This window comes from Heterocephalus glaber, unplaced genomic scaffold (assembly GCF_053883595.1).
Source record: "Heterocephalus glaber isolate CG9 unplaced genomic scaffold, H.glaber_assembly_v1.0 deba00001719, whole genome shotgun sequence".
NCBI lineage: Eukaryota > Metazoa > Chordata > Mammalia > Rodentia > Bathyergidae > Heterocephalus > Heterocephalus glaber.
Window position 1 is genome coordinate 324,497 of NW_028258432.1, and position 18,874 is coordinate 343,370.

An 18,874-nucleotide genomic window follows, 5' to 3' on the forward strand; every position below is an offset into this window, starting at 1 on the left:
TAGGAATTAGCAGGTCTTAAAATACTGGCCCAGCTCCTTTGCTGATCTTAATTAACCAGCACAGTAGATTTCAGGTGCCATGAGTGGCAACACAATTTCTATTCTTTACAGTATATGAGACTCTATATAATGCCAGGAGGACAGAAGCTGGCGGGAAAACCTGATATCCGCTATGTACCCAGTGAATTTGTATTAACTGGCTTTATTTTCCACGGCTCTGATCTCCCATTCTCCTACCCGCCTTCTATTCACATCCCAGCCTGGGATGGCTCTCTCTTCTCAGCTTTCTTCCCAGTGCCTAAAACACGGTCATCATTGACACCCACAGGAAAGAGCAGGAGACCAGAGGGAGCCACAGACCCTGGGGTGGGGACTGGGAAGGCAGCCACGAACAGGGAGGCAGCACAAACAGGCTCAGGTCTGGAATGGGACCAGAGACTTCCCTGTGGTCAGCCAGGAAAATCTCTAAGATGCCAGGCCACTGCGCACTTTTTCCAGAATTGCAGCACTCCGAGTCCCAATCCACCTCTCTGCCAATAAGAGTCAAAGCAAGGGTGACCCCACAGGTCCAGAGATGTAAACACTCCGCACAAGAGAAGGCCCTTCTTTGTGGAAAGTTTGCTTCATGTTTCACAGAGAGCCGGGGAGTGCACAGCAAGGCCCACACAGATGCGGCGCTGCAGCAAGCAGGAAGTGGCCTTGCTGAGCCCAGCACAGGCCCCGAGGGGACCCGGAGACCCACTGTCCACAAGGGTGGGCCTGGCCTCAGCCACCCCATCTCCTCCCCATCGGCTTTTCTTTTTATCTTTGCCTGATGAACCTTTACACCCTAATCCATGGAGGAAATACGAATTTAAAACTTGATACTATTATCAACAACACCAGAGAGCTTTTGCTGTGGGGAGCTCTGAGCGGAAACTCACGTGCAACATCTCCTCCATGACCCCACTGGACAGTGACACCCTTTCCCTCTCCAAAAGAGGAAACTGAGGCATATGCCTCAAGTGCACAAGCAGGTGGACTTGAAGACAGGCCCGTCAGTATCGGGGCCAAACCTCCAGGCAAAAATGATATGAGCTATATTTTCCCTTGGAGAGTTCTTCAAATCCCAAGACCCAAACCATTCTGTCTCCCTGCAAAGAGACCGAGGTTAGCTCTGTGGAGGTGGAAACCACTCTTGGAAAGCCTCAGAGAGTATCAGTACATGGACTTTAAGCAGCAAATGACCACCAGAAACAGACGGGTTTAACTGACACTAACTGGGTTCATGTCCCAATTCTGTGTGGTGGTCACTGTGTGGCCTCAGGAGATTTGCTGTACTTCTCTGGGCCTGGACAAAGCATGGATGAGAATAACCACCTCAGAGCTGGTGTCTGTGAGTTGATCCCTGAATTAGATACCAAACCCCCAGGACGGTTCTGTTGAAAGGCAATTGGTCATACCCCTTCTAAATTATTCAGAATAAAAATAACTGAATAATAATAAATAAATCTGATCGCTCCTGAGTGAGCATTCACAGTCTAGAAAGGGAGTCTGGCGCCTCCTACCAGCAGGAGGCATCTCTGAACACATCTGGGCTCCCTACATCCTCTTCCACTCCCCTCCTGCACACACAGGACTTGAAGCCAAGCCAATGTTATCTTCCTCCTCCTCAAACTTGCACTTGACTGCTCTGCCGATAGATTATCATTCTACAGCCAGTTAATATGAACAGTGGAAACCAGCAGGATTTCTTGGAGATAAAGAGGCTGAGCTGCTGCTTGCTCAGTGAAAGGGGACTCTTGTGATGAAGGAGGAGAGACAGCAGACAGGTGAGCTTTGTGGTCACCATCTGGTTGGCTCCAAGACAGGTGGTCCCGTAATTCCAATTCCATGTGGTTTTCCATGAGGGTCAAGTGCTACACAGAACCTCTGGACTCAGAATAATGCATTTTCTGCCTCAGAATAATGCATTTTGGTGAACTAAGCTCAGACTGCTGGTTTCCTCACTTTCCAGTTCTGGGAGAACTCACTGGCTTCCACCGTTTCCTCCTGAGCCACAGCTAGTAGAAAGGGGCTGAGGAGCCCAGGACCTTCTGCACACCTGGGATGGGTGTGGGGTGTCCAGGCGTCCAGACTCACAATGCACTCATTCACCTGGGACTGACTGGTCCTGCCGGCTGTACTCCACAGCGAGCAACAATGTGCTTCCCTAGGCATTATCAAAAAAAAACAATTTTAATAAGAAGGGGAAATGATCAAACAGCAGCAGCAGGTCTGGACCTCCCTTCCTCAGCTCCATAAGTGATCACTGTGTAAGGCAGGAAAGCTGATGCTCTGCTTTCCCACTGGACAACAAAGCAAGCACATCTTTCCCTGCCAACCCTGCTGCCTCGATCTGAGAAACTGGGCCACCAACCCCAGCAGTTGGACCAGTACTTCAAGATCTCACTTGAGAACAGTCACCATCCCAGCTAACAGACAGCTTATTCTTGGAGCACAACTGGGGTCTGGCACAGTGCTCAGTCTATGCAGAGGATGATAGACGGGAATGAAAGTATTCAATTCTGCTTCCTGTGGCCACCACACACTGTCATCCTCTAAATCTTCACCAAAATGAGCTCACTCCACCTTTGAAATATTCTGGAGCTTGAAAGTTTCAATCAGGCCAAGCTGATTTTGTGGGCTTTTTAAAGCTCTGACACCATAATTATATCCATAACTCTGTGCCACTGAATTACTCCCAACTGTAACATTTCACATCTTTTTTAAGCATACATTGAGATTAGGTTTTCAGATTTTTTTAGTACATGTTATATGCCCACCCTTATGTACCTTTCAACCAAAAGGCTGGGCCAACAAAAACTAAACATGACTACCTGTTTAACCAAAGTTCAGTTTCAATTAAACTCTAATACACGGCATAAACCTAGCTCAAGAGCAGGTCAGCCAAAACCGAAGATTGTGATTAATAAATGCTAACTAGTCACACTCCTAAAAGGCTCAAAGGAAGAAAACAAAACAATTCAAGGAACACCAAAAGGTAAAATGATTTCGACGGTCCTTCTATTTCCCTTGCTTTCTCACATCGTTAATAAAGAGCCTATTTCTCCTTGCTACAGCTAGGCACATGCTCTTTTAAAGACAGACGAACTCCAGACCAAGAGTCAGCTTTGTTATTTTAGTGAGTAAAATACTAGATATTCTATCTACGAGTAAATAAATTCACTAAAATATGACTGTCACAGGCCATTTAACCTCATAAGCCTCAGTTTTCTTACTTTTAAACTAGAGGCAAAGTGCTCTGAGGATTTTCATAAGGATGAAATCAAAGAATGTAGGCATCGTTGAGAGCCTGGCAAATAAAAAGTGCTTTGTAAATGTTTGCTTGCTGATACTGTCAGATTGCTAAAAATGCCTGCCCTCTCACCTAAGTGCAGAAGGTGCTAAGCAGTCTCCTGACTATCAGGTAGGAGCTGAAATCCACAGATCCTAGTGGGTCCCACAGAAACACACAAGGAAGAGAGAAATGGCCACATATCTATTCTCACTCCATTCTACCAACTCCCGAGGGGTTCCTGGGAAGCAATGATAACTGTGAAGAGCTGGGCTATAACCTTCTACTGGACTAAGGAAGGTGCTCCACGGAGGCCTCCTGGAAACAGCTGAGTCCTGCTGCCAGGGTCCTGAGAGGGCTTTTGACAGTGCTCATTCGAAGCAGAAATCTCCAAATGTTACTTAAATGCAGACATAAAGCCAGGTGTGGTGGGGCAGACCTGTCATCTCAGCAGTCTAGAAGGCTGAGGCAGAGGGATCTCTTAAGTTCAAGCCCAGCTTGGCCAATTTAGCAACTTATCAAGGGCTTGTTTCAAAATGTAAAAGGGGTGGGGGGCATTGAGCGCAATGGCCCTGGGTTCAATCCCCAGTACAGGAAAAAAATGTCGAAAACATAAAGAACCTACTTCTCTTAGGAATGTAACCAGTATTTTTCTGAAATCAGTATCATCCCCTCTTGAATTCCAAAAATACATCTTTTCACATTCACTCTTTACCTTCTATATTGCAGGATTCTTTGCAAGGCAGGCATGGTGCCACTGAGCTAAATCCCTGGCTTGCAGGGTTCTAACATCTATTTTCTTATTATTGTCTCCACTTTTTTTTTTTTTTTTTGGTGTGACATGTCAAAGCAGAAACCCATCGCTGTGAGATAGTCCTCGTTCTTTTTTAAAAATTAATTTTATTGGTACATTTTAGGTATACAGTATAATGACATTCATCATTGCAGATTTGTACCTTTAAGTCTCCACTTTTGAAGAAAGGCATTATTTTCCACGTGGCAAGGAGTACCAGAAAGGGAGAGTGCTGTGCAGGGAGTTTTCATAATGTTATTTAAAACATAGTGCAAAACCCAAACTGCATAGTTAAACTTGACAAATAAAGAAAAATAATATTTTCACATGTGCACATTTAAATATTTGGTCAGAATAATTCCCCTTTAAATCATAAGAATAAGATGAAATAATTTGCTCACATACAGACAAGTAAAAGGACAAAGGGAGATTATACACACAGACACACACACACACAGAATTTGCAAACCCACAACTGAGTCAACACTGAAACACAAAAAATTCTTATCCATGGGTACTTTAGCAAAGATTGTTAACACAGCAGCTCATAAACACAGAATCTACATAATCTAAAGAGCCCGTCTCTCTCAGCTCTTCCTGCTGGGCAGCAATATTTATCATCTCAGCAAATGTAATGCATTTTTGCTGTTTCTGATGATTTCCTTAGTTTTCAGAACCTGAAAATCATTAGATGCAGGGATTCACCTTATGTGCCTTCCTCATTTATCATTCCCCAACACTGACCTCATCTCTTGTCATAAGAAAGTTCAGGCATTTAAATCCAGATGGCCTGGGTTTTGCCCATAGAGAGATGGATTCCCATCTAGTTCCAAAGCGGGAGGGGTGATCTGATAACAAGCAATCATCTACCACTTGGGGCTTTGCATTGGACTGCCCCAATGTATCTCCAATAAAGTTTTACAATGTATAGATTTTAAACAAGGTTTGCCAAAAAGTGACTGGCATGTAAAACACCTTTCAGCAAAAACTCTGCTCTCTGAATTTATATTTCATCCCAGAAGGCCTTGTTCCCATAACTGAATCTCCCCCCGGCCCCCCACAAGTGGTTACTTATCAGACTTATTAACTACTAAGCTAAAATGACTTGAAACAAACTGTCTGTTTGACCTAAGCATTTGACAGCCCAGTGTTGTTCTCTACAAAGAGTGGAATTCTCCTTTCGGAGTCAGACTTCCAAATCAGAGAGGAAGACTGTATTGGAGAGCTGGGGTATAAGGCAAGGGAACTGGAGACAGAAATCCAAATTCACAGCCTGTCCTTTCATTTCCCCCTGCGGCTGTCATCTCCCCCGTCGCACTACCTTAGCCCTGATCTTTGCACCTGAATGTTATCTTGTTCTTTTCCTGGAGAGCTCAGAAGACAGAACCAACACAGGAAGTGTGATCGTGAGAGCCATCGGAAGGAACGGACATTGCAAGCTGTAATTTTCGCTGCAACAGTGGAATGAGTGCATCTTAAGTTTCCTTCTGCAAGGATGATGTCAAACAGAAGAATTCTCAACCTGATGAAATGGAAACTGTCCAAACCCATGAAACGCAGATAGGCACCCAAATTCAGTGCATGAACTAATGACGAAAAGCAATTTTTAGAGACTCCGTTATGTGATCACATTAAATGGCTTCACCTCATCCAAGAAAGAGTGGCTGCTACTGCCCTGAACACTCACCAGGCACATACACATTATACATGGATTGTCTGTGATGAAAGGGATCTGGAGCTCCTCTCCTTCATTTTCACATTTTGCAACAGAACCTGAAATGAAGGAATTTTTAAAAGTTTAAACCTTCCTTAGTGGTCTTATTAAAAAATCTTCAAGTTTCACACATACCTTTCTTGAAACACTGTCCCAAATTTCAGAAATTCTAAATGTTTTAAATCATCAGCAAATGAGTTTTAAATCATCAAAAGCACATTCCCCAAAATCTATTTTAAATATTTTTATTTTAAAAGTTTTTAAAGAGAAAAACTAATATATGGATAGATTTTCTGTTCACAGATGGTTTAAGCACATTCCAAGTATCTCGCTGGACCTTTAATGATGTTCCCTCCTTTGGGAAGTCATCTCAACTAAAAGCACACCCTGTATGCTCAAAAAAATTCAGATTTGGCCATCGGGGAAGATTTTCCACGTGAACAGAATTCAGGCGTGTGTCCTTGCGCGGACCTTTTACAAGGACAGGCTGCCTAAGACTGTCGCGCCATCGCTTGCTGAGAGGCCACCCTCTCCCCTCTTGGACACAGACTCAACGTTTTCTTTTCTGCCCCAGGCATCCGTAAAGCTTGTCCTTCAGAACAGCAGAGGAGGTCTTCACCCTCAGGAGCCGCCGTGTGATTGTTACACGCCGCGCCCCCGCCCATTCCCACGGCCGCGCCTTCGCATCCACTGCAGGAACCGGCGCCTCGGAAATCGTCGCGGGCGCAGGAGACGCGTGGGGACGGGAGGCTGTGGGGGCGAGGTCTTTCTGCCCTCGAACAGGAGGGGAGAGGATGAAGATGGGGCCTCGGGAAGAAAATGGGTAAACAAGGGAACTCAGCCCCGGAGGGCGGACCGCGTCTGGCACCGCACCAGGCGCCGGCCCGGACCCACGGCTCCCGCGAGCCACCTTCGTCCCCTGCGCCCCCACTCGATCCCGTCCGTCCCCCCTCACCCTCTTAGTCCCCTCCTCTGTCTCCTCCGTCCCCTCGACCTGGCCCGTACCTGTCAGTAGCGACGACCCCAGGCCACTGCGCAGCCCCGCGAAGCCCAGCAGCAGCAGCGCGCCCCAGGTCGCCGGACGCTCGAGCATCGTCCCCGGAGTTCCCGCCGCGTGGCCGCCAGCGGAGCCGTGGAGGGGCGGAGCGGGGCCGGGGGCCCAGGCGGCAAGGTGTCCCCAGGTCCCGCGGGCCGCTTAGGGGAGCTGCTGACTGTGCGAGGCTGCCCGGCACTCAGTCCGGCGGCCGAGGCAAGCTCCTCCCTCCCGGGCTCGGCGGGGCAGCGTCTCCACCGCCGCCCAACCCGCGGGCTCCGCGCGGACCAAGGCGGGGACCAGGCTCCAGGCGCCTCCTTCCCCGGCCGCTCTGGGGCGCCGGACTAGGACCTCCCCACCCCAGCCGGACCCGCCCTGCGCCCCCTGAGGTCGGCGCTCAGAGCCGCTCTCCAGCCGGACCCATCGGAGGACCCAGGAGCGCAGAGCCCAGGGATTGTACAGAGCTGCACTGCTCTGGTGCAACCTGAGCCCCTCCGGGTCCTCTGTTCCCGCTTCTCTAAGGACTCGGGAGTGATGAACTCAGCCGGTACCTGGGCCCCCCGGGAGCGGACGGGCGTGGGGAGGGGAATAGTGAGGCTGTCCTGGCTTAGCACCCCTATTTCGCTCTCAAGACGGAGTGCACTGTAAAATGTGAATTAAAAGTGAAAAGAAGTGATGTGCCCCCCCCCACCACAGTAACACGGTGACCAGAGACAGCTTCTTGAAAGAAAATTCGAGCGTTTAATCGTCCAGAAAGACAACCTGCAAAACAAAAATAATCTCGAGACCCAGTTTTTCTTCCCATCGTGACTGATTAAAATAGAAAAAGTAAAATAAAATTAAAGCTTCTGTTGCCACAGGGAAGCATAATCCATTGAAGCCGCCACCCCCACCATCGGAAAACATTCCCCCTCAATAGGGCTTTTAGGTAGCGTTATTAAAAATGACTTAAGGAAAGAAATCTGAACACTGGAGTTGCTGGAGGCCTTGTGCTTCCCTGGACATCAGGAGGTTTGGACGCGTGAGCATTGTACCCCTGAAAGTGCTGAATGGCGCTCAAGAGTTGCTTTGGTGCCTTCTCTGGCACGAGGCATGTTCACCCTCGCAGCTTTCAGGACAGGTTTCTCCACAATGGAGGCCAAATGTGTGTGGTTTTTCTACAATGGGCCGCATGGTGCTTTGGGGTACAGTGGAATTCTGTCTGTAGATGCAAATCCCTAAACCAGCTAGAAACATTTCCGTCTGCTTGGAAGTTTGCAAAGGGGAAGGATCCACACAAGCTTTGGGCAAGCCTAGCTCTTCTTCCTGTTTCTTACAATCCATTGCCACCAGTAATTTTCCCTTCTGTCTTCTCCACAGATGGGCTCCACTTCTGCAAGAGCAGACTCCCCTGCGGGCTCAGGACAGGGTCTGTTTCCCAGCCTCTACTCTGCTGCAACCATCCCTTACAGGGACATCTTCTGCTGCCACTTGGTCTCTGTGCAGAGCTGAGACAGTGCCAGGTCAGACAGAAAAGAATTCACACGCACACACACATACACACACACACACACACACACACACACACCCCAAAAAAGAAAAGAGGCAAAAAGGCACACAGATCCACTGTCATTCAGACCCAATGGTGATATGCTCTGAGATCCCAAATGTCCTTCGCTGAAATCAAAAGAGGAAGAATGGGTGCTTGGCTCTATTTATGACATCTTTCACAGGAAAACAGGAAACGGAGCCTAAAAACCAATATTTAATTCAGGGGCTATGCTGGGCTCAGGTAGACAAAGCACTGTCCAAAATAAAATGTGTAACCGAAGTAGACTGAAAGGTAGACATGACTGAGGTCCGAGAAACTGTCCATCTTCTCTCAAAACTGTGTCATTGAATTCTCATTGAAAGACTCAGCTGGGTTCGCCTTGGTGGATCCAAAGTTATTCCCAGAGAATCACATAACCCAGATTCCCCAAAATAGAAATACATGAAAGCCTGAGAAAAGATCTGGGATAAAGACACCTCAGGGAGGGCGAAGGCATCCAGTAATGTCTGATGGCTATATACTCACAAAACCACCAAGTTAGGTATTTGGGCTGGATTTTAAACTTGATAAAGACAAAGGATTACACCACCAAGGCCCATCAAGTCCAGTAAGGAGAGGAAGTGTGTTTAAATAACACAGTACAGGCCTGGGGATTTAGCTCAGTGGTTCTTCCACCTGCCTCGCAAGTGCGAGGTCCTAAGTTCGATCCCTGGTACAAAAAAAAAAAAAAAAAACCACAGTACAAGGCAGGAAGTGACTAGGAGAGAAAAGTGAGCATGCATACGCCTCCTGGAGGGGGTGGTTCCTGGGAGCTGAGCTTTGAAGGAGGGAGGGTAATCTGGGGACAGCAGGAAGGCACAGCAGGGAGACAAGGAGTCCCCACAGCATGGGGGCACAGTCATCTCTGGACCTGCCTGTTGGCTTAGCCCAGCTCATTGGAGCTTGGAGAGGGCTGAGGCCTATAGACAGCACAGCAGAGACTGACCCTGCACCTCCAGCACCAACAGGAAGTCTACCTTTAAGGAAGTGCCTCATTTTTCCTGGGAAGTTCTGGACTACATTTCTTCAGAAGAGAAACTATTTCTGCAGGCATCTTCAATAACCTAGACATGTGGCCATGGTTAACCATGACCCTGGAGCACTTGCTCAAGGGGCTTGGGTGAGAAATGGATCAGCCCAGTCAGTATTCCGGAATCTCTTTGGCAAAGGCTCTGTGATTGGCCCTGAAATGAAAGTAGAAATTCTGCTTTCACCTAGTTTTCTAAAATCACTGCAGATCTCAGAGCATAGCAATCAATGCTCTGCCTTTTCCTTTAAAAGTGAAAACTATGTGCCAAGAGGGAACCCACTGGCCCAGGGTCCCATGGCAAGTTAATGGCAGAGACCACTGACTGAAACAGTCTTCTGCTCCCTGACCATGGCACTCCGTGACAGATGGTCTGCCTTCTTGCGTCATGAGTCATAAGAATTATAAGAGAAGATATTTTAGATATGATGTAAATCTTGTTACAGAGTTGGCGCAATAGCAACTGAAATATGTATTGAATTGCACTGTACCCAACCATACATGTTGCAGCGCTATAAAAAGCAGACGGCAGCTTATCTCACCTTTGAGCAGTGATTTTATTATTAGTCACTAGGCTAGGATGCTGAGGGACTGCAATCCTCGGGGATTTGTTCCTGGTTTTTCAGTGTCTTATCCTTCACAGACAGTGGGCACCACAGAGGCTACTGGAAAGCCCTCTGAGTCCACAGGGCCTCCAGTGCCACTACAGAGGAGTTTGGGCACATTCAGGGTGGTATGGCTGTAGACAGAGTGTCACTACAGAAACTCAGAGGCCCTGACACTGTTCTTCTGAGGAGGCAGGGAGAACAGGAATGATGACAAAAGCATCGCATAGCCTCCCTGATGCATGATTGCTATATATGTCATGGCCTCACTTATTGATGAGCATTATTAAAGTTAGCTTATTATGTCACTAATGTGATATGTCCTGCTGAGTCAGGTTTCATTATCTTTTGTGACCTTGATTTTCTTTTCATAGGATTGAGAAGTTTATCCCTTTCTAAAGCTGGGCATTTTGGTAAAGGTGATAGGACCTAGACATTTTTAAACACAGTTGTATTAAAATTTTAAAACACTGATTTTTTTCTGTTTTGAATTAATATTCTCATAACTAACCCTCCTGCCTTTTACTTCTTTGGTGGCCCTGACCCTCTCCCGGCCCTGCCCATGTCCCTGCCTCCAGGACGAACAGGGACCAGCAGGAAAGCTTTGCTGCTGGACACAGTACTTGTTCATTTAAATGTGCATGAACCAAACCAAGCAGGCTGGAGGTCACAAATCCTCCAGTTGTACAATTAAAACAGAGTTCTGTCATTAAAACAAAGGAATCTCCATCGAAGCACCTAAAATATTTCCTGTACTGACCAGGAGCTCACTTATTAAACAGAATCGCTCTGATCTTGGAAATGATGGTATGAGACTCCCTGCTGAGCAGGCACCAGTGATTCTCACTCATAGAGAAGGGGTTTTGAGAAAAGGGTCCTGTCCCCCGTGTCACCTTGAAGTCTCCGCCCAAGAAATCTCACATGACGCCAGCCTGCGTCTACCCCTGGCACTACTAAGATCTACACTTGAAACTATGCTTCAAATTCTAGCCATGTAAGACACTAAATTGCAGGTGCAAGGGCCAGGGATTTAGCTCAATGGCACTGTGCCACCTGCCTTGCAAGCACAAGGTCCTGCGTTCAATCTCCAGTACTGAAAAAAATCAATTAATTAATTAATTACACGTGCACTCGCACTTTACTATAATTTTTAAAAAATTTCAACCTTTTAAATAAAATAACTTTCTATGTTCTTCTTGCGACATAATCGTTGGTTAAAAAGTAGAAAATACAAATCATCTAAGAAGAGAACAGACTGTTTCATAAATTTTCGAGAGTGCCTGAGTTCATGAGAAGCCGTTTAAAGCCATCACCTCACTCAATCCCCTCAATGAGAATTTGCCCCATTTTATGGCTGAGTAAAATGAAGCATGAATCATCCAAGGTCAAATGGGGAATCGGTTGAGTGAGATTCAGAAGCCAGGTCAAATGACTTCCAGGTCCATGTTCCTATTGCCACACTCTTGGGAATGTTCTTGTCGCTCTCCTTTGACGGTTTGCGTTTTAATAATGATTATATGAAGTTACCACCCCCTCATCTCGCACCTGCCTATATTACTTCCAACTTTTTACTGATGTGTCAGATGTTTCAGGGAGCGTCATTGTAATATTCATAGTTATTCTCTCAAGAATGAATTAATTTATGGGCAGACCAAAGACAGTGTACTAAGGCTTTTGAATAATGTTTTTATGATTATTTTTTTTTGAGGGAGTGATTAAACTCAGGACTCTACACTGAACTACATTCCTACCCTTTTTCTATTTTTTGAGACAGCATCTCACTAAGTCACCAAGTTACCTAGTCTTGGTTTCAACTTGTAACCCTCTAGCTTCAGCCTCCCTTGGTGTGGGGATTACAGGTGTGTGCCACCATGCCAGTTTTTTTTTTTTGGTACCAAGAATCGAACTTGGGACCTTGCACTTTTGAGGTAAGTGGTGGCACCACTGAGCTAAATACCCAGCCCCAGGTTATTAAATTTTCAAATCTCAATCAAATTGGTTTTCAGTTTTTTAAATGCTAAACAGATATATTTGCTCAAAAATATACCTTAAGTTTGTAAGCTATTCCCCAGTTATCTTAATAGATCTTTGTTGATGCACAGACTGTCCAATTAATTTGCCTTATTAAAAATAAAACACATCCTACTGGTTTTTTAGACTTCATTGATTGTGTGGTATAAATATTTACTTAAGAGAAATCTTAAAGCAAACAGCCGTGACTTCTTTGACCACTTCCAGCTTTGTGTGCTGGAAGATAAGCAGCTTCCCTAGGTTTTATCTCAATTTCATGCCAAAAGCAATCTCCCCAACTTGAATTCCTTCCATTCCCAAGCCATGCTTTCCAGTATCCCATAATAAAGAAAACAATCCCATTAATGAACAACTCCGGCATCTCTCACCAGCAGCAAAATAATAAATTTAAATACCCAAGATTTAGTTCATCAAACCCATCCCCCAACCCTGGCTTGATTTATAGGAGCTTGTCACCAGCCGATTAGTGCCCATTACAGAATGAATGAAACTGATTTCCCTAATGGAGGAAACATTCAGAGGGAATCTTTTGAACCTAAAATATCTCTCCTAGTTTTGCTACTTGCCATTCTAATGACTAGAGGAAGTTATTAACTTTGTGAGCCTCGGTTTCCCTATCTTATTAGAGGATGAAATAACATCAGCTCTGCCTATTTGACCGAGGTCAGGTGTGAAATCACTCTATGAAGTGCCACAATTTATAAGATTATAGAACTAGACATTTGTGGATCCTTGGAATGAAAGGATGTAATCCTTGTAATCTGACTCCATTACACAAACTATCCAAAACTCAAATACATTAGGTAATTTGCTCAAGTCTGTGGCAGACATGAATTTTTTTCCCCAAGAGAAGAACAACATTCTCTTGGGGAAATATTGCTCAAAATGTAGTTTTACTGAGGTCTGCCAATCATTAACCACACACACACACACACACACACACACACGCACGCACTTAATTCTGGCAAACAGAGGGGTCACAGAAGGCCAATCACAGTCCCTCATCCCTCTGACGACACACATTGGTCCAGAAGTGGACACAGGACCCCAGCCCTTCCCAGGAGTGTTAAAACTTGAAGTAAGGAGACAGTATTTTTTCTTCTCTGCTTAAAGTCTGCCACATGGTCTTGCCCCTGAGCAAGTGATGGTTCATATAGATGTCACTGACAAGGATAATTATATAAAATTAATATAGCTGGGGCCAGGTATTTAGCTCAGTGGTTTTGCTGCCTGCTGCACAAGAGCAAGGACTCAAGTTCAATCCCTGGTACCAAAAAAATAAAATAAAATAAAATAAATAAAATAAAAATAAAATTAATATAGCTGCCAGATATCTAAGTTCAAGCAATGTCTCACCCTAAAGGATTAAAAGTAAGTGTAGACATTCTCGGGTATCAGAGCAGGGACTGCAAAGGAAAAAGAGAACAGAAACAAACAGCCTTCCCAGCCCTTGGGCCCCAGGACCTTGGCATCAGAGGCCTTCTCCCCACTCTGGCACTGCCCACCCTTCATGGCGCATGGGGGTCTTGGCCAGGCAGAGCTGGTAGTCAATGTCAAGACCATGCAGATGAGTAAGGCCACTTGGTGAACCACCGTCGTGCACACCCATGTGCTTTGTTCCCATGGCAGATGCCACTCTGCCTTTCATTTCGTTCTCACTCAGTCCCTAATTCCCACTACTCCCATTTGAGACATTGTTGTATTCTCCAAGACACTTAGGCAGCCACTAACACTGAACGTTATCTATTTCATTTGCAAAAATAGGAAGTGTTTTAGAGAACGCTGCAACACCTTCACTGCATGTTTTTTGGTTTGTTTGGGTTTTTTTGGTACTGGGGATTGAACTCAGGACCTTGTGCTTGAGAGGCAGGTGTCGGCACCACTGAGCTGAATCCCTGGCCCTTCACTGCATGTTTTAATTGATGTGGGAAAAAAATCAACTCCCAGGGAAGGCTGCAGCTCTGCTGCACTCCTCCCCCCTAGTGTGGTTTCTGGTAGACATAAGAGGTTGGCATTTGTTACTGCAGCACCAACAGGTGGAACTGAATGGACTCCAGGCAAAACAAACAATTAATGGCAGGCTGTGTATAGGTCACTCTGCTTGTTACTGCCACAAACAATCTGTCTTTTAGACTTTGTGATTGGTGGATGTTGCTCCATCTCACCTAAGAATGTGTTGCTTTTTGCTCTCAGTACCTAAAGCCCCAATAAGTGTTCTCATAATGAACCCCCAGATACATGAGATGTTTCTGGGTTTCAAAGTGGGTCACGGGTCTACTGCTCTATCCTTGTTTCCGTGGAGGACAAAGAGTGATGGAAAAGTACAAAGTTTAATTCTGACCCTTTTTCTTAAGTTAGTATAAGTTGTTACTTTTCCTTCCAATTTGGAAAATAATTCTTATGGAGCCCAAACCACTCTCTGGTTGAAGGCAACATCCTTTCAGTTTGCAGAGTTTCTAAAAATAATACAATAATCTAGCCTGGGGGAAAGAATAAATTTTTGTAAATTCAGTGTCCAAACTGGTAAGATTGTGGTTTTGTTTTATTTTGTATTGGGTGGAACACTTTACTACTTCTCCAAGTATTAAAAACAATAAAATATAATTAACATGCGAGCAGTTTAAATATATTTTGATGATTCAGAGGAGGTCCAAGTTCTTTTTCCTTAAAATTCAAAGTGTTTGTGCTAGGTGGGCAGAATCAACATGACCTGAGAGATTGTTCAGACACCAAATCTCAAACCTCCACCCCAGACTCAGAGTCAGAGACAGCACCTTAATAAGAATCCTGCATGGTCAGGTTGTACAGTAAAGCTGAAGAAGCTATGTTTCAAACTGAGCACAATAGCATATACCTGTAACCCCTGAACTCCAGAGGCTGAGGCAGGAGGATTTTTGCTTTGAGGCTGATTATGGTGGATTAATGGTTCTGGGTGTGGAAGTCCCACTTGAGAACTGTTGCCAAAATGACATAAAAGCAGAATGGGAGGGGAAGGTTGCATGTTGCTGATTTTCCTGAAGAAGTTGCCATGGCTGCTTTTCCTAATAGGAACTCAGCTGTTCTCATCCTCAACAGAGGAGCTTAGGTCCTTGATGTCATAGGGGATGGCTGCTGTTCTTTTGGGGGGAGCTCTGGTCTTTCCCTTGAGCATCATTTCTTGGCCCCAGTGCGGATGCCTCAGCCTTCTGGAACAGATTCTTCACCCTCCTGGCCGGTCCAGACTTTCTCATGCCTACCACGGGCCTTTGAGACTCCCCAGTACAGATCCTTGCTATGGATTTGCATGAGACATTGCCATAGGTTCTAGGCCTCTGGCTGGACTCCTGCAGGACGTTGCTGTGGAATCCAGGCCCTCAGCTGGATTCTTTGGGTCTCTAGCACACAGACAGATCTCTTGTACTCTTTTACCTTTGAGTTTTTGGGTGTATACTATAAAATAATCCTATAAATTATGTGTCTTGTATTAAATCTATTTCCTTGCAAGCCCTTACTACAACACTGATCTAGGCAATTTACCAAGACCCTGTCTCAAAAACCCAACAACAAAAATCTCTGTTTATTCCGTAGGGCAGTCTATGATCTAAAGGCAGCACAAGCATCCCCGCCTGTAAGCTCATTAGTAGAGAGTATGAATTAGTAAGTCCACACAAGGTGCCCTCTTTTGTATTTTAGTCTACAACATTAATTCATCCAGGTTGGCTTGAATAAATAAAAATAGCTTCACTTCCAAAAGGACAAAGATTTCATCCTGGCAATAGAAGAACTGTATGATCCATGTGAGTGAAAATTGCTGGTAGAACTTGATGTTCAAAGCAGGGGCTCATTTACCATGCAAATGAGGCTCTCCACGACTGTCCATCCCACTTGGTCAGCTCAGTTTTGTGCACCTTTCCACTTTGGAAAGATGTGAAAATAATCTGTCATGGTGCACTGTGACACAGACAGGCTTCAGGACCTAGGTGAGCAGGCCTGGCCTGCTTAGCCAGCCTTGGGGTGGGGATGGCAAACCAATGAGCTCCTATGTGTGCACCAAATGCAGTTGCACGCGGCAGCTCACTGACTGCTCACCCAGCACCGGGCTGCGCGTCCGTGCACGGCTTCTACTGCTCTCACGTGCAGCCGCTCCCGGTTCTCTTCTTTCACCTCCTCCCCACCTTTAGAAAGGATGTTGCTTGATGAAAGGATGTTGCTTGTTCACTAGAACTAGTAGTGCCAGCCTGCAGCCCTGAAGCATGAGGCGGCGCGGCACCGCCTGGCAGTTCCTGCAGGTGGCAGCGCTGAGTCCGCGCCACTCCTGCAGCTCCTGCTAGGCTGCCTGGCGCCAGACCCCTTTCCTGCCAGGGCTTCCCTTCCCCCTCTGGTTTCAGCCCAATTTCTTTGCGTTCGTGCAGCTTCTCTTCTTACCTTCCGTGACCTCTCACAGCTCCTTTAGAGTCACACCAACTGCTGCAGAACGTCCCTTCCTGCCATTCCAGTTCTGCATGGCCCCCTGGGCCACAAAAGAAAAATACTCTTAGCCAGCAGTGAGACCTGTGTGCCCCTGGACAGCGTTTCTCTGCAGGATTCCAGCCCCTTCACTGAGAAACTCCTTAAAGCCAAGAGAAACTCCTTAAAGTCAAGCCAAGGCGGTGGTGTTGTCAGTAACCTGCCTGGAGTCTTATAGCTTTCAAATCCAGACATAGGATTCTCAGAATTCGTGTGTGTTGGGAGGGCGTGGGGTTACTGGGGATTGAACCCAGGGCCTTCACGCTGACCCGTATCCCCAGCCCCTTTTTAAATTTTTTTATTTTAAAAAATGTGTCCTGCTTCACCACCACCACCCCCGCTGGAATGCTGGAATCACAGGCGTGTGCCTGGCTCAAATTGGTGTTTTTAATTCCACATTTCGTGCCCTTCCAGGGTAGAGTGATAAAAGAAAAACAAAACAAACCAAAAAACTATCCATCAGGTAAGTCAGGAAATTGCTTGCAAATTGAAGAGATCTCAGGAGGGAAATAAATCTCTGACTTTCTAGAGATTTCTACAAACATGGAGAACACCACTTCATAAATGTGAGGCCCAGGCTCTTCATGGCCTGACCTGGCCTTGCAAGGGCCGTGGGGGTCCAGAGAGGCTAGGCTGGTACCTAGTCACACAAGTCTCAGTACCGAGTGGTTGAAGTGAGATCAAGTGAGATCGCACATCTACAGCTGCACCACCCGACAGGGACCTGTGAAGACTGATTCCCTCCCTCCTCCCATTTCACCCTCTTCTCACTCCCTCTTTTCTTCCTGCCTCCCACGTGTGCCCCACTGAAATGAGCAAAGCTCATGGTGCTAACAACACAAAAGTCCCAACTCCCTTTCCTAAACCTCTTACCAATGCCACCCCCAATTTTCCCTGGCTCTCCCCCGTAAAGATCCCCTGCCTGAGGCTTTTGTGAGAGTGTTGCTTAGGGACAGGCAAGCTACTTGCTCTAAGGTGGGTGCTGCCTGGCCCAGAGGCTGCATAAACAAAGTCTTCAGCCTGGCTCCAGCTCCCGGTGGGAGGCTGACACCAGCTCAATTTCCAGCCTTTGTACTGAAGGAGCCAGAGGGGCCACATGGTGGGAGCCTGGGGTTTTCTTATCCAAGACAGACTGTTAGCCTTCCTCTCCAGGGAGAAAGCCTTCAAACATTCTCCCCCAAATGGAATAGGCCTTAGGTGATGGCTCCCTGCCCCGCCCTCCGAGGAGTCATTACCCAAATACCGAGGACAGCCACCAGCACAAACTTGTCCCCTACAGCCCAGCTCAAGTCACCCCCACAGAGACTCTCAGTCTCTCTTCCTCTTTGTTTTCATGCAAGGGGAAGTTATTTGTACCCTAAATGAATCTGAATTATAGCCCAGTGTTTCTACTTCTCAGACCTGGGGAAGACCCAGCCCTGGGAAAACTGGCCAGAAAGTTGAATGAGCTTCCTCTCACCAGCTTCCTGAGGAGCAATGAGGCCTCTAAGATGGCATCTTTTTCTCCTCGTGCCCAGGTCTGCATTGGTTCATCCCCTCACCCCTTCAAGAAGACTTAATGATCATTTGCTCTATGCCTGGCAAGGTGATCTGTCCCAGGAAACTGAGATAAATCAGCAGGACCTGGCTTCAGGATGCTTCCATGTGTGTTTGGGTGAGGTGGGGAATGGCCGGCCACGTGGCCACACACGGGTGTGTCCAGGTACTACAGCACCATTGAGGCAGAGACGGCGGCCACATGGGTGAATCGCAGGCACTGGGGGCAGTGAGTAAATGGGTGCTGGGGTGCTCAGGAGGGATCAGAAAGTATTTCAGGGAGAAGGGATTCTGGGAGCAGGGGAGGGAGGCGAGGAGCTTCTGAAGGACCAGAGGGCCTGGGGATAGGGATGGCAGCTGGAAATGCTGCTTACAGGCTCCTGGCTTTTCTCCACCCCAGAGAGATGCACTTCTGAATCAGGGTACCTGGTGGGAACTTCTCCACAGCCGATGCAGGACCTGAGTCTGGCATTTCCTCAGTTTTCCCCATGGACAGAATATAAAATGGTTTCTTCTCCGAGACTGGACAGTTTGGATGAGCTATACAGCATTGGGTGGTTTCCAACTTTTATCTGCTTTATTGGACCAAGAATGGAAATATTCATTTATTTTTATGAGAAAGGAGCTTGGTGAATTTTTATTATTAAAAATGGAATACTTGAGAAAAATTCAAAACTTTTCTTTCACAGTTCATACACTATTGTGTGGATTGTGCTCTTCACTAGCAGAGTGAGAGCTGAATGACAGGGAAGCAGTGCTTTCCT

General features: G+C 46.4%; 1 protein-coding gene across 14 annotated transcripts in view; it reads right to left on the reverse strand.

Annotated features, from left to right (window-relative positions):
• LOC101717569 (BMP-binding endothelial regulator protein) overlaps positions 1 to 7,082 on the reverse strand; it is a 321,597-nt gene extending 314,515 nt beyond the window's left edge. For 7 of the 14 annotated variants that reach the window (XR_015446606.1, XR_015446605.1, XM_087199424.1 and 4 more), the window contains exons 1-3: positions 6,829 to 7,082; positions 6,379 to 6,630; positions 5,797 to 5,882 (exon numbers count right to left, since the gene is read on the reverse strand). Coding sequence is in view for 11 of the 14 variants with exons in the window: in XM_087199424.1 (XP_087055550.1) it covers positions 5,797 to 5,882; positions 6,379 to 6,630; positions 6,829 to 6,916 (426 nt within the window). In the remaining 3 variants the exon portion in view is untranslated. The remainder of the gene's footprint in view (positions 1 to 5,796; positions 5,883 to 6,378; positions 6,631 to 6,828) is intronic. The other 7 variants (XM_021236401.2, XM_087199421.1, XM_087199429.1 and 4 more) reach the window with 5 other exon arrangements.
• Positions 7,083 to 18,874: the final 11,792 nt, after the last annotated feature.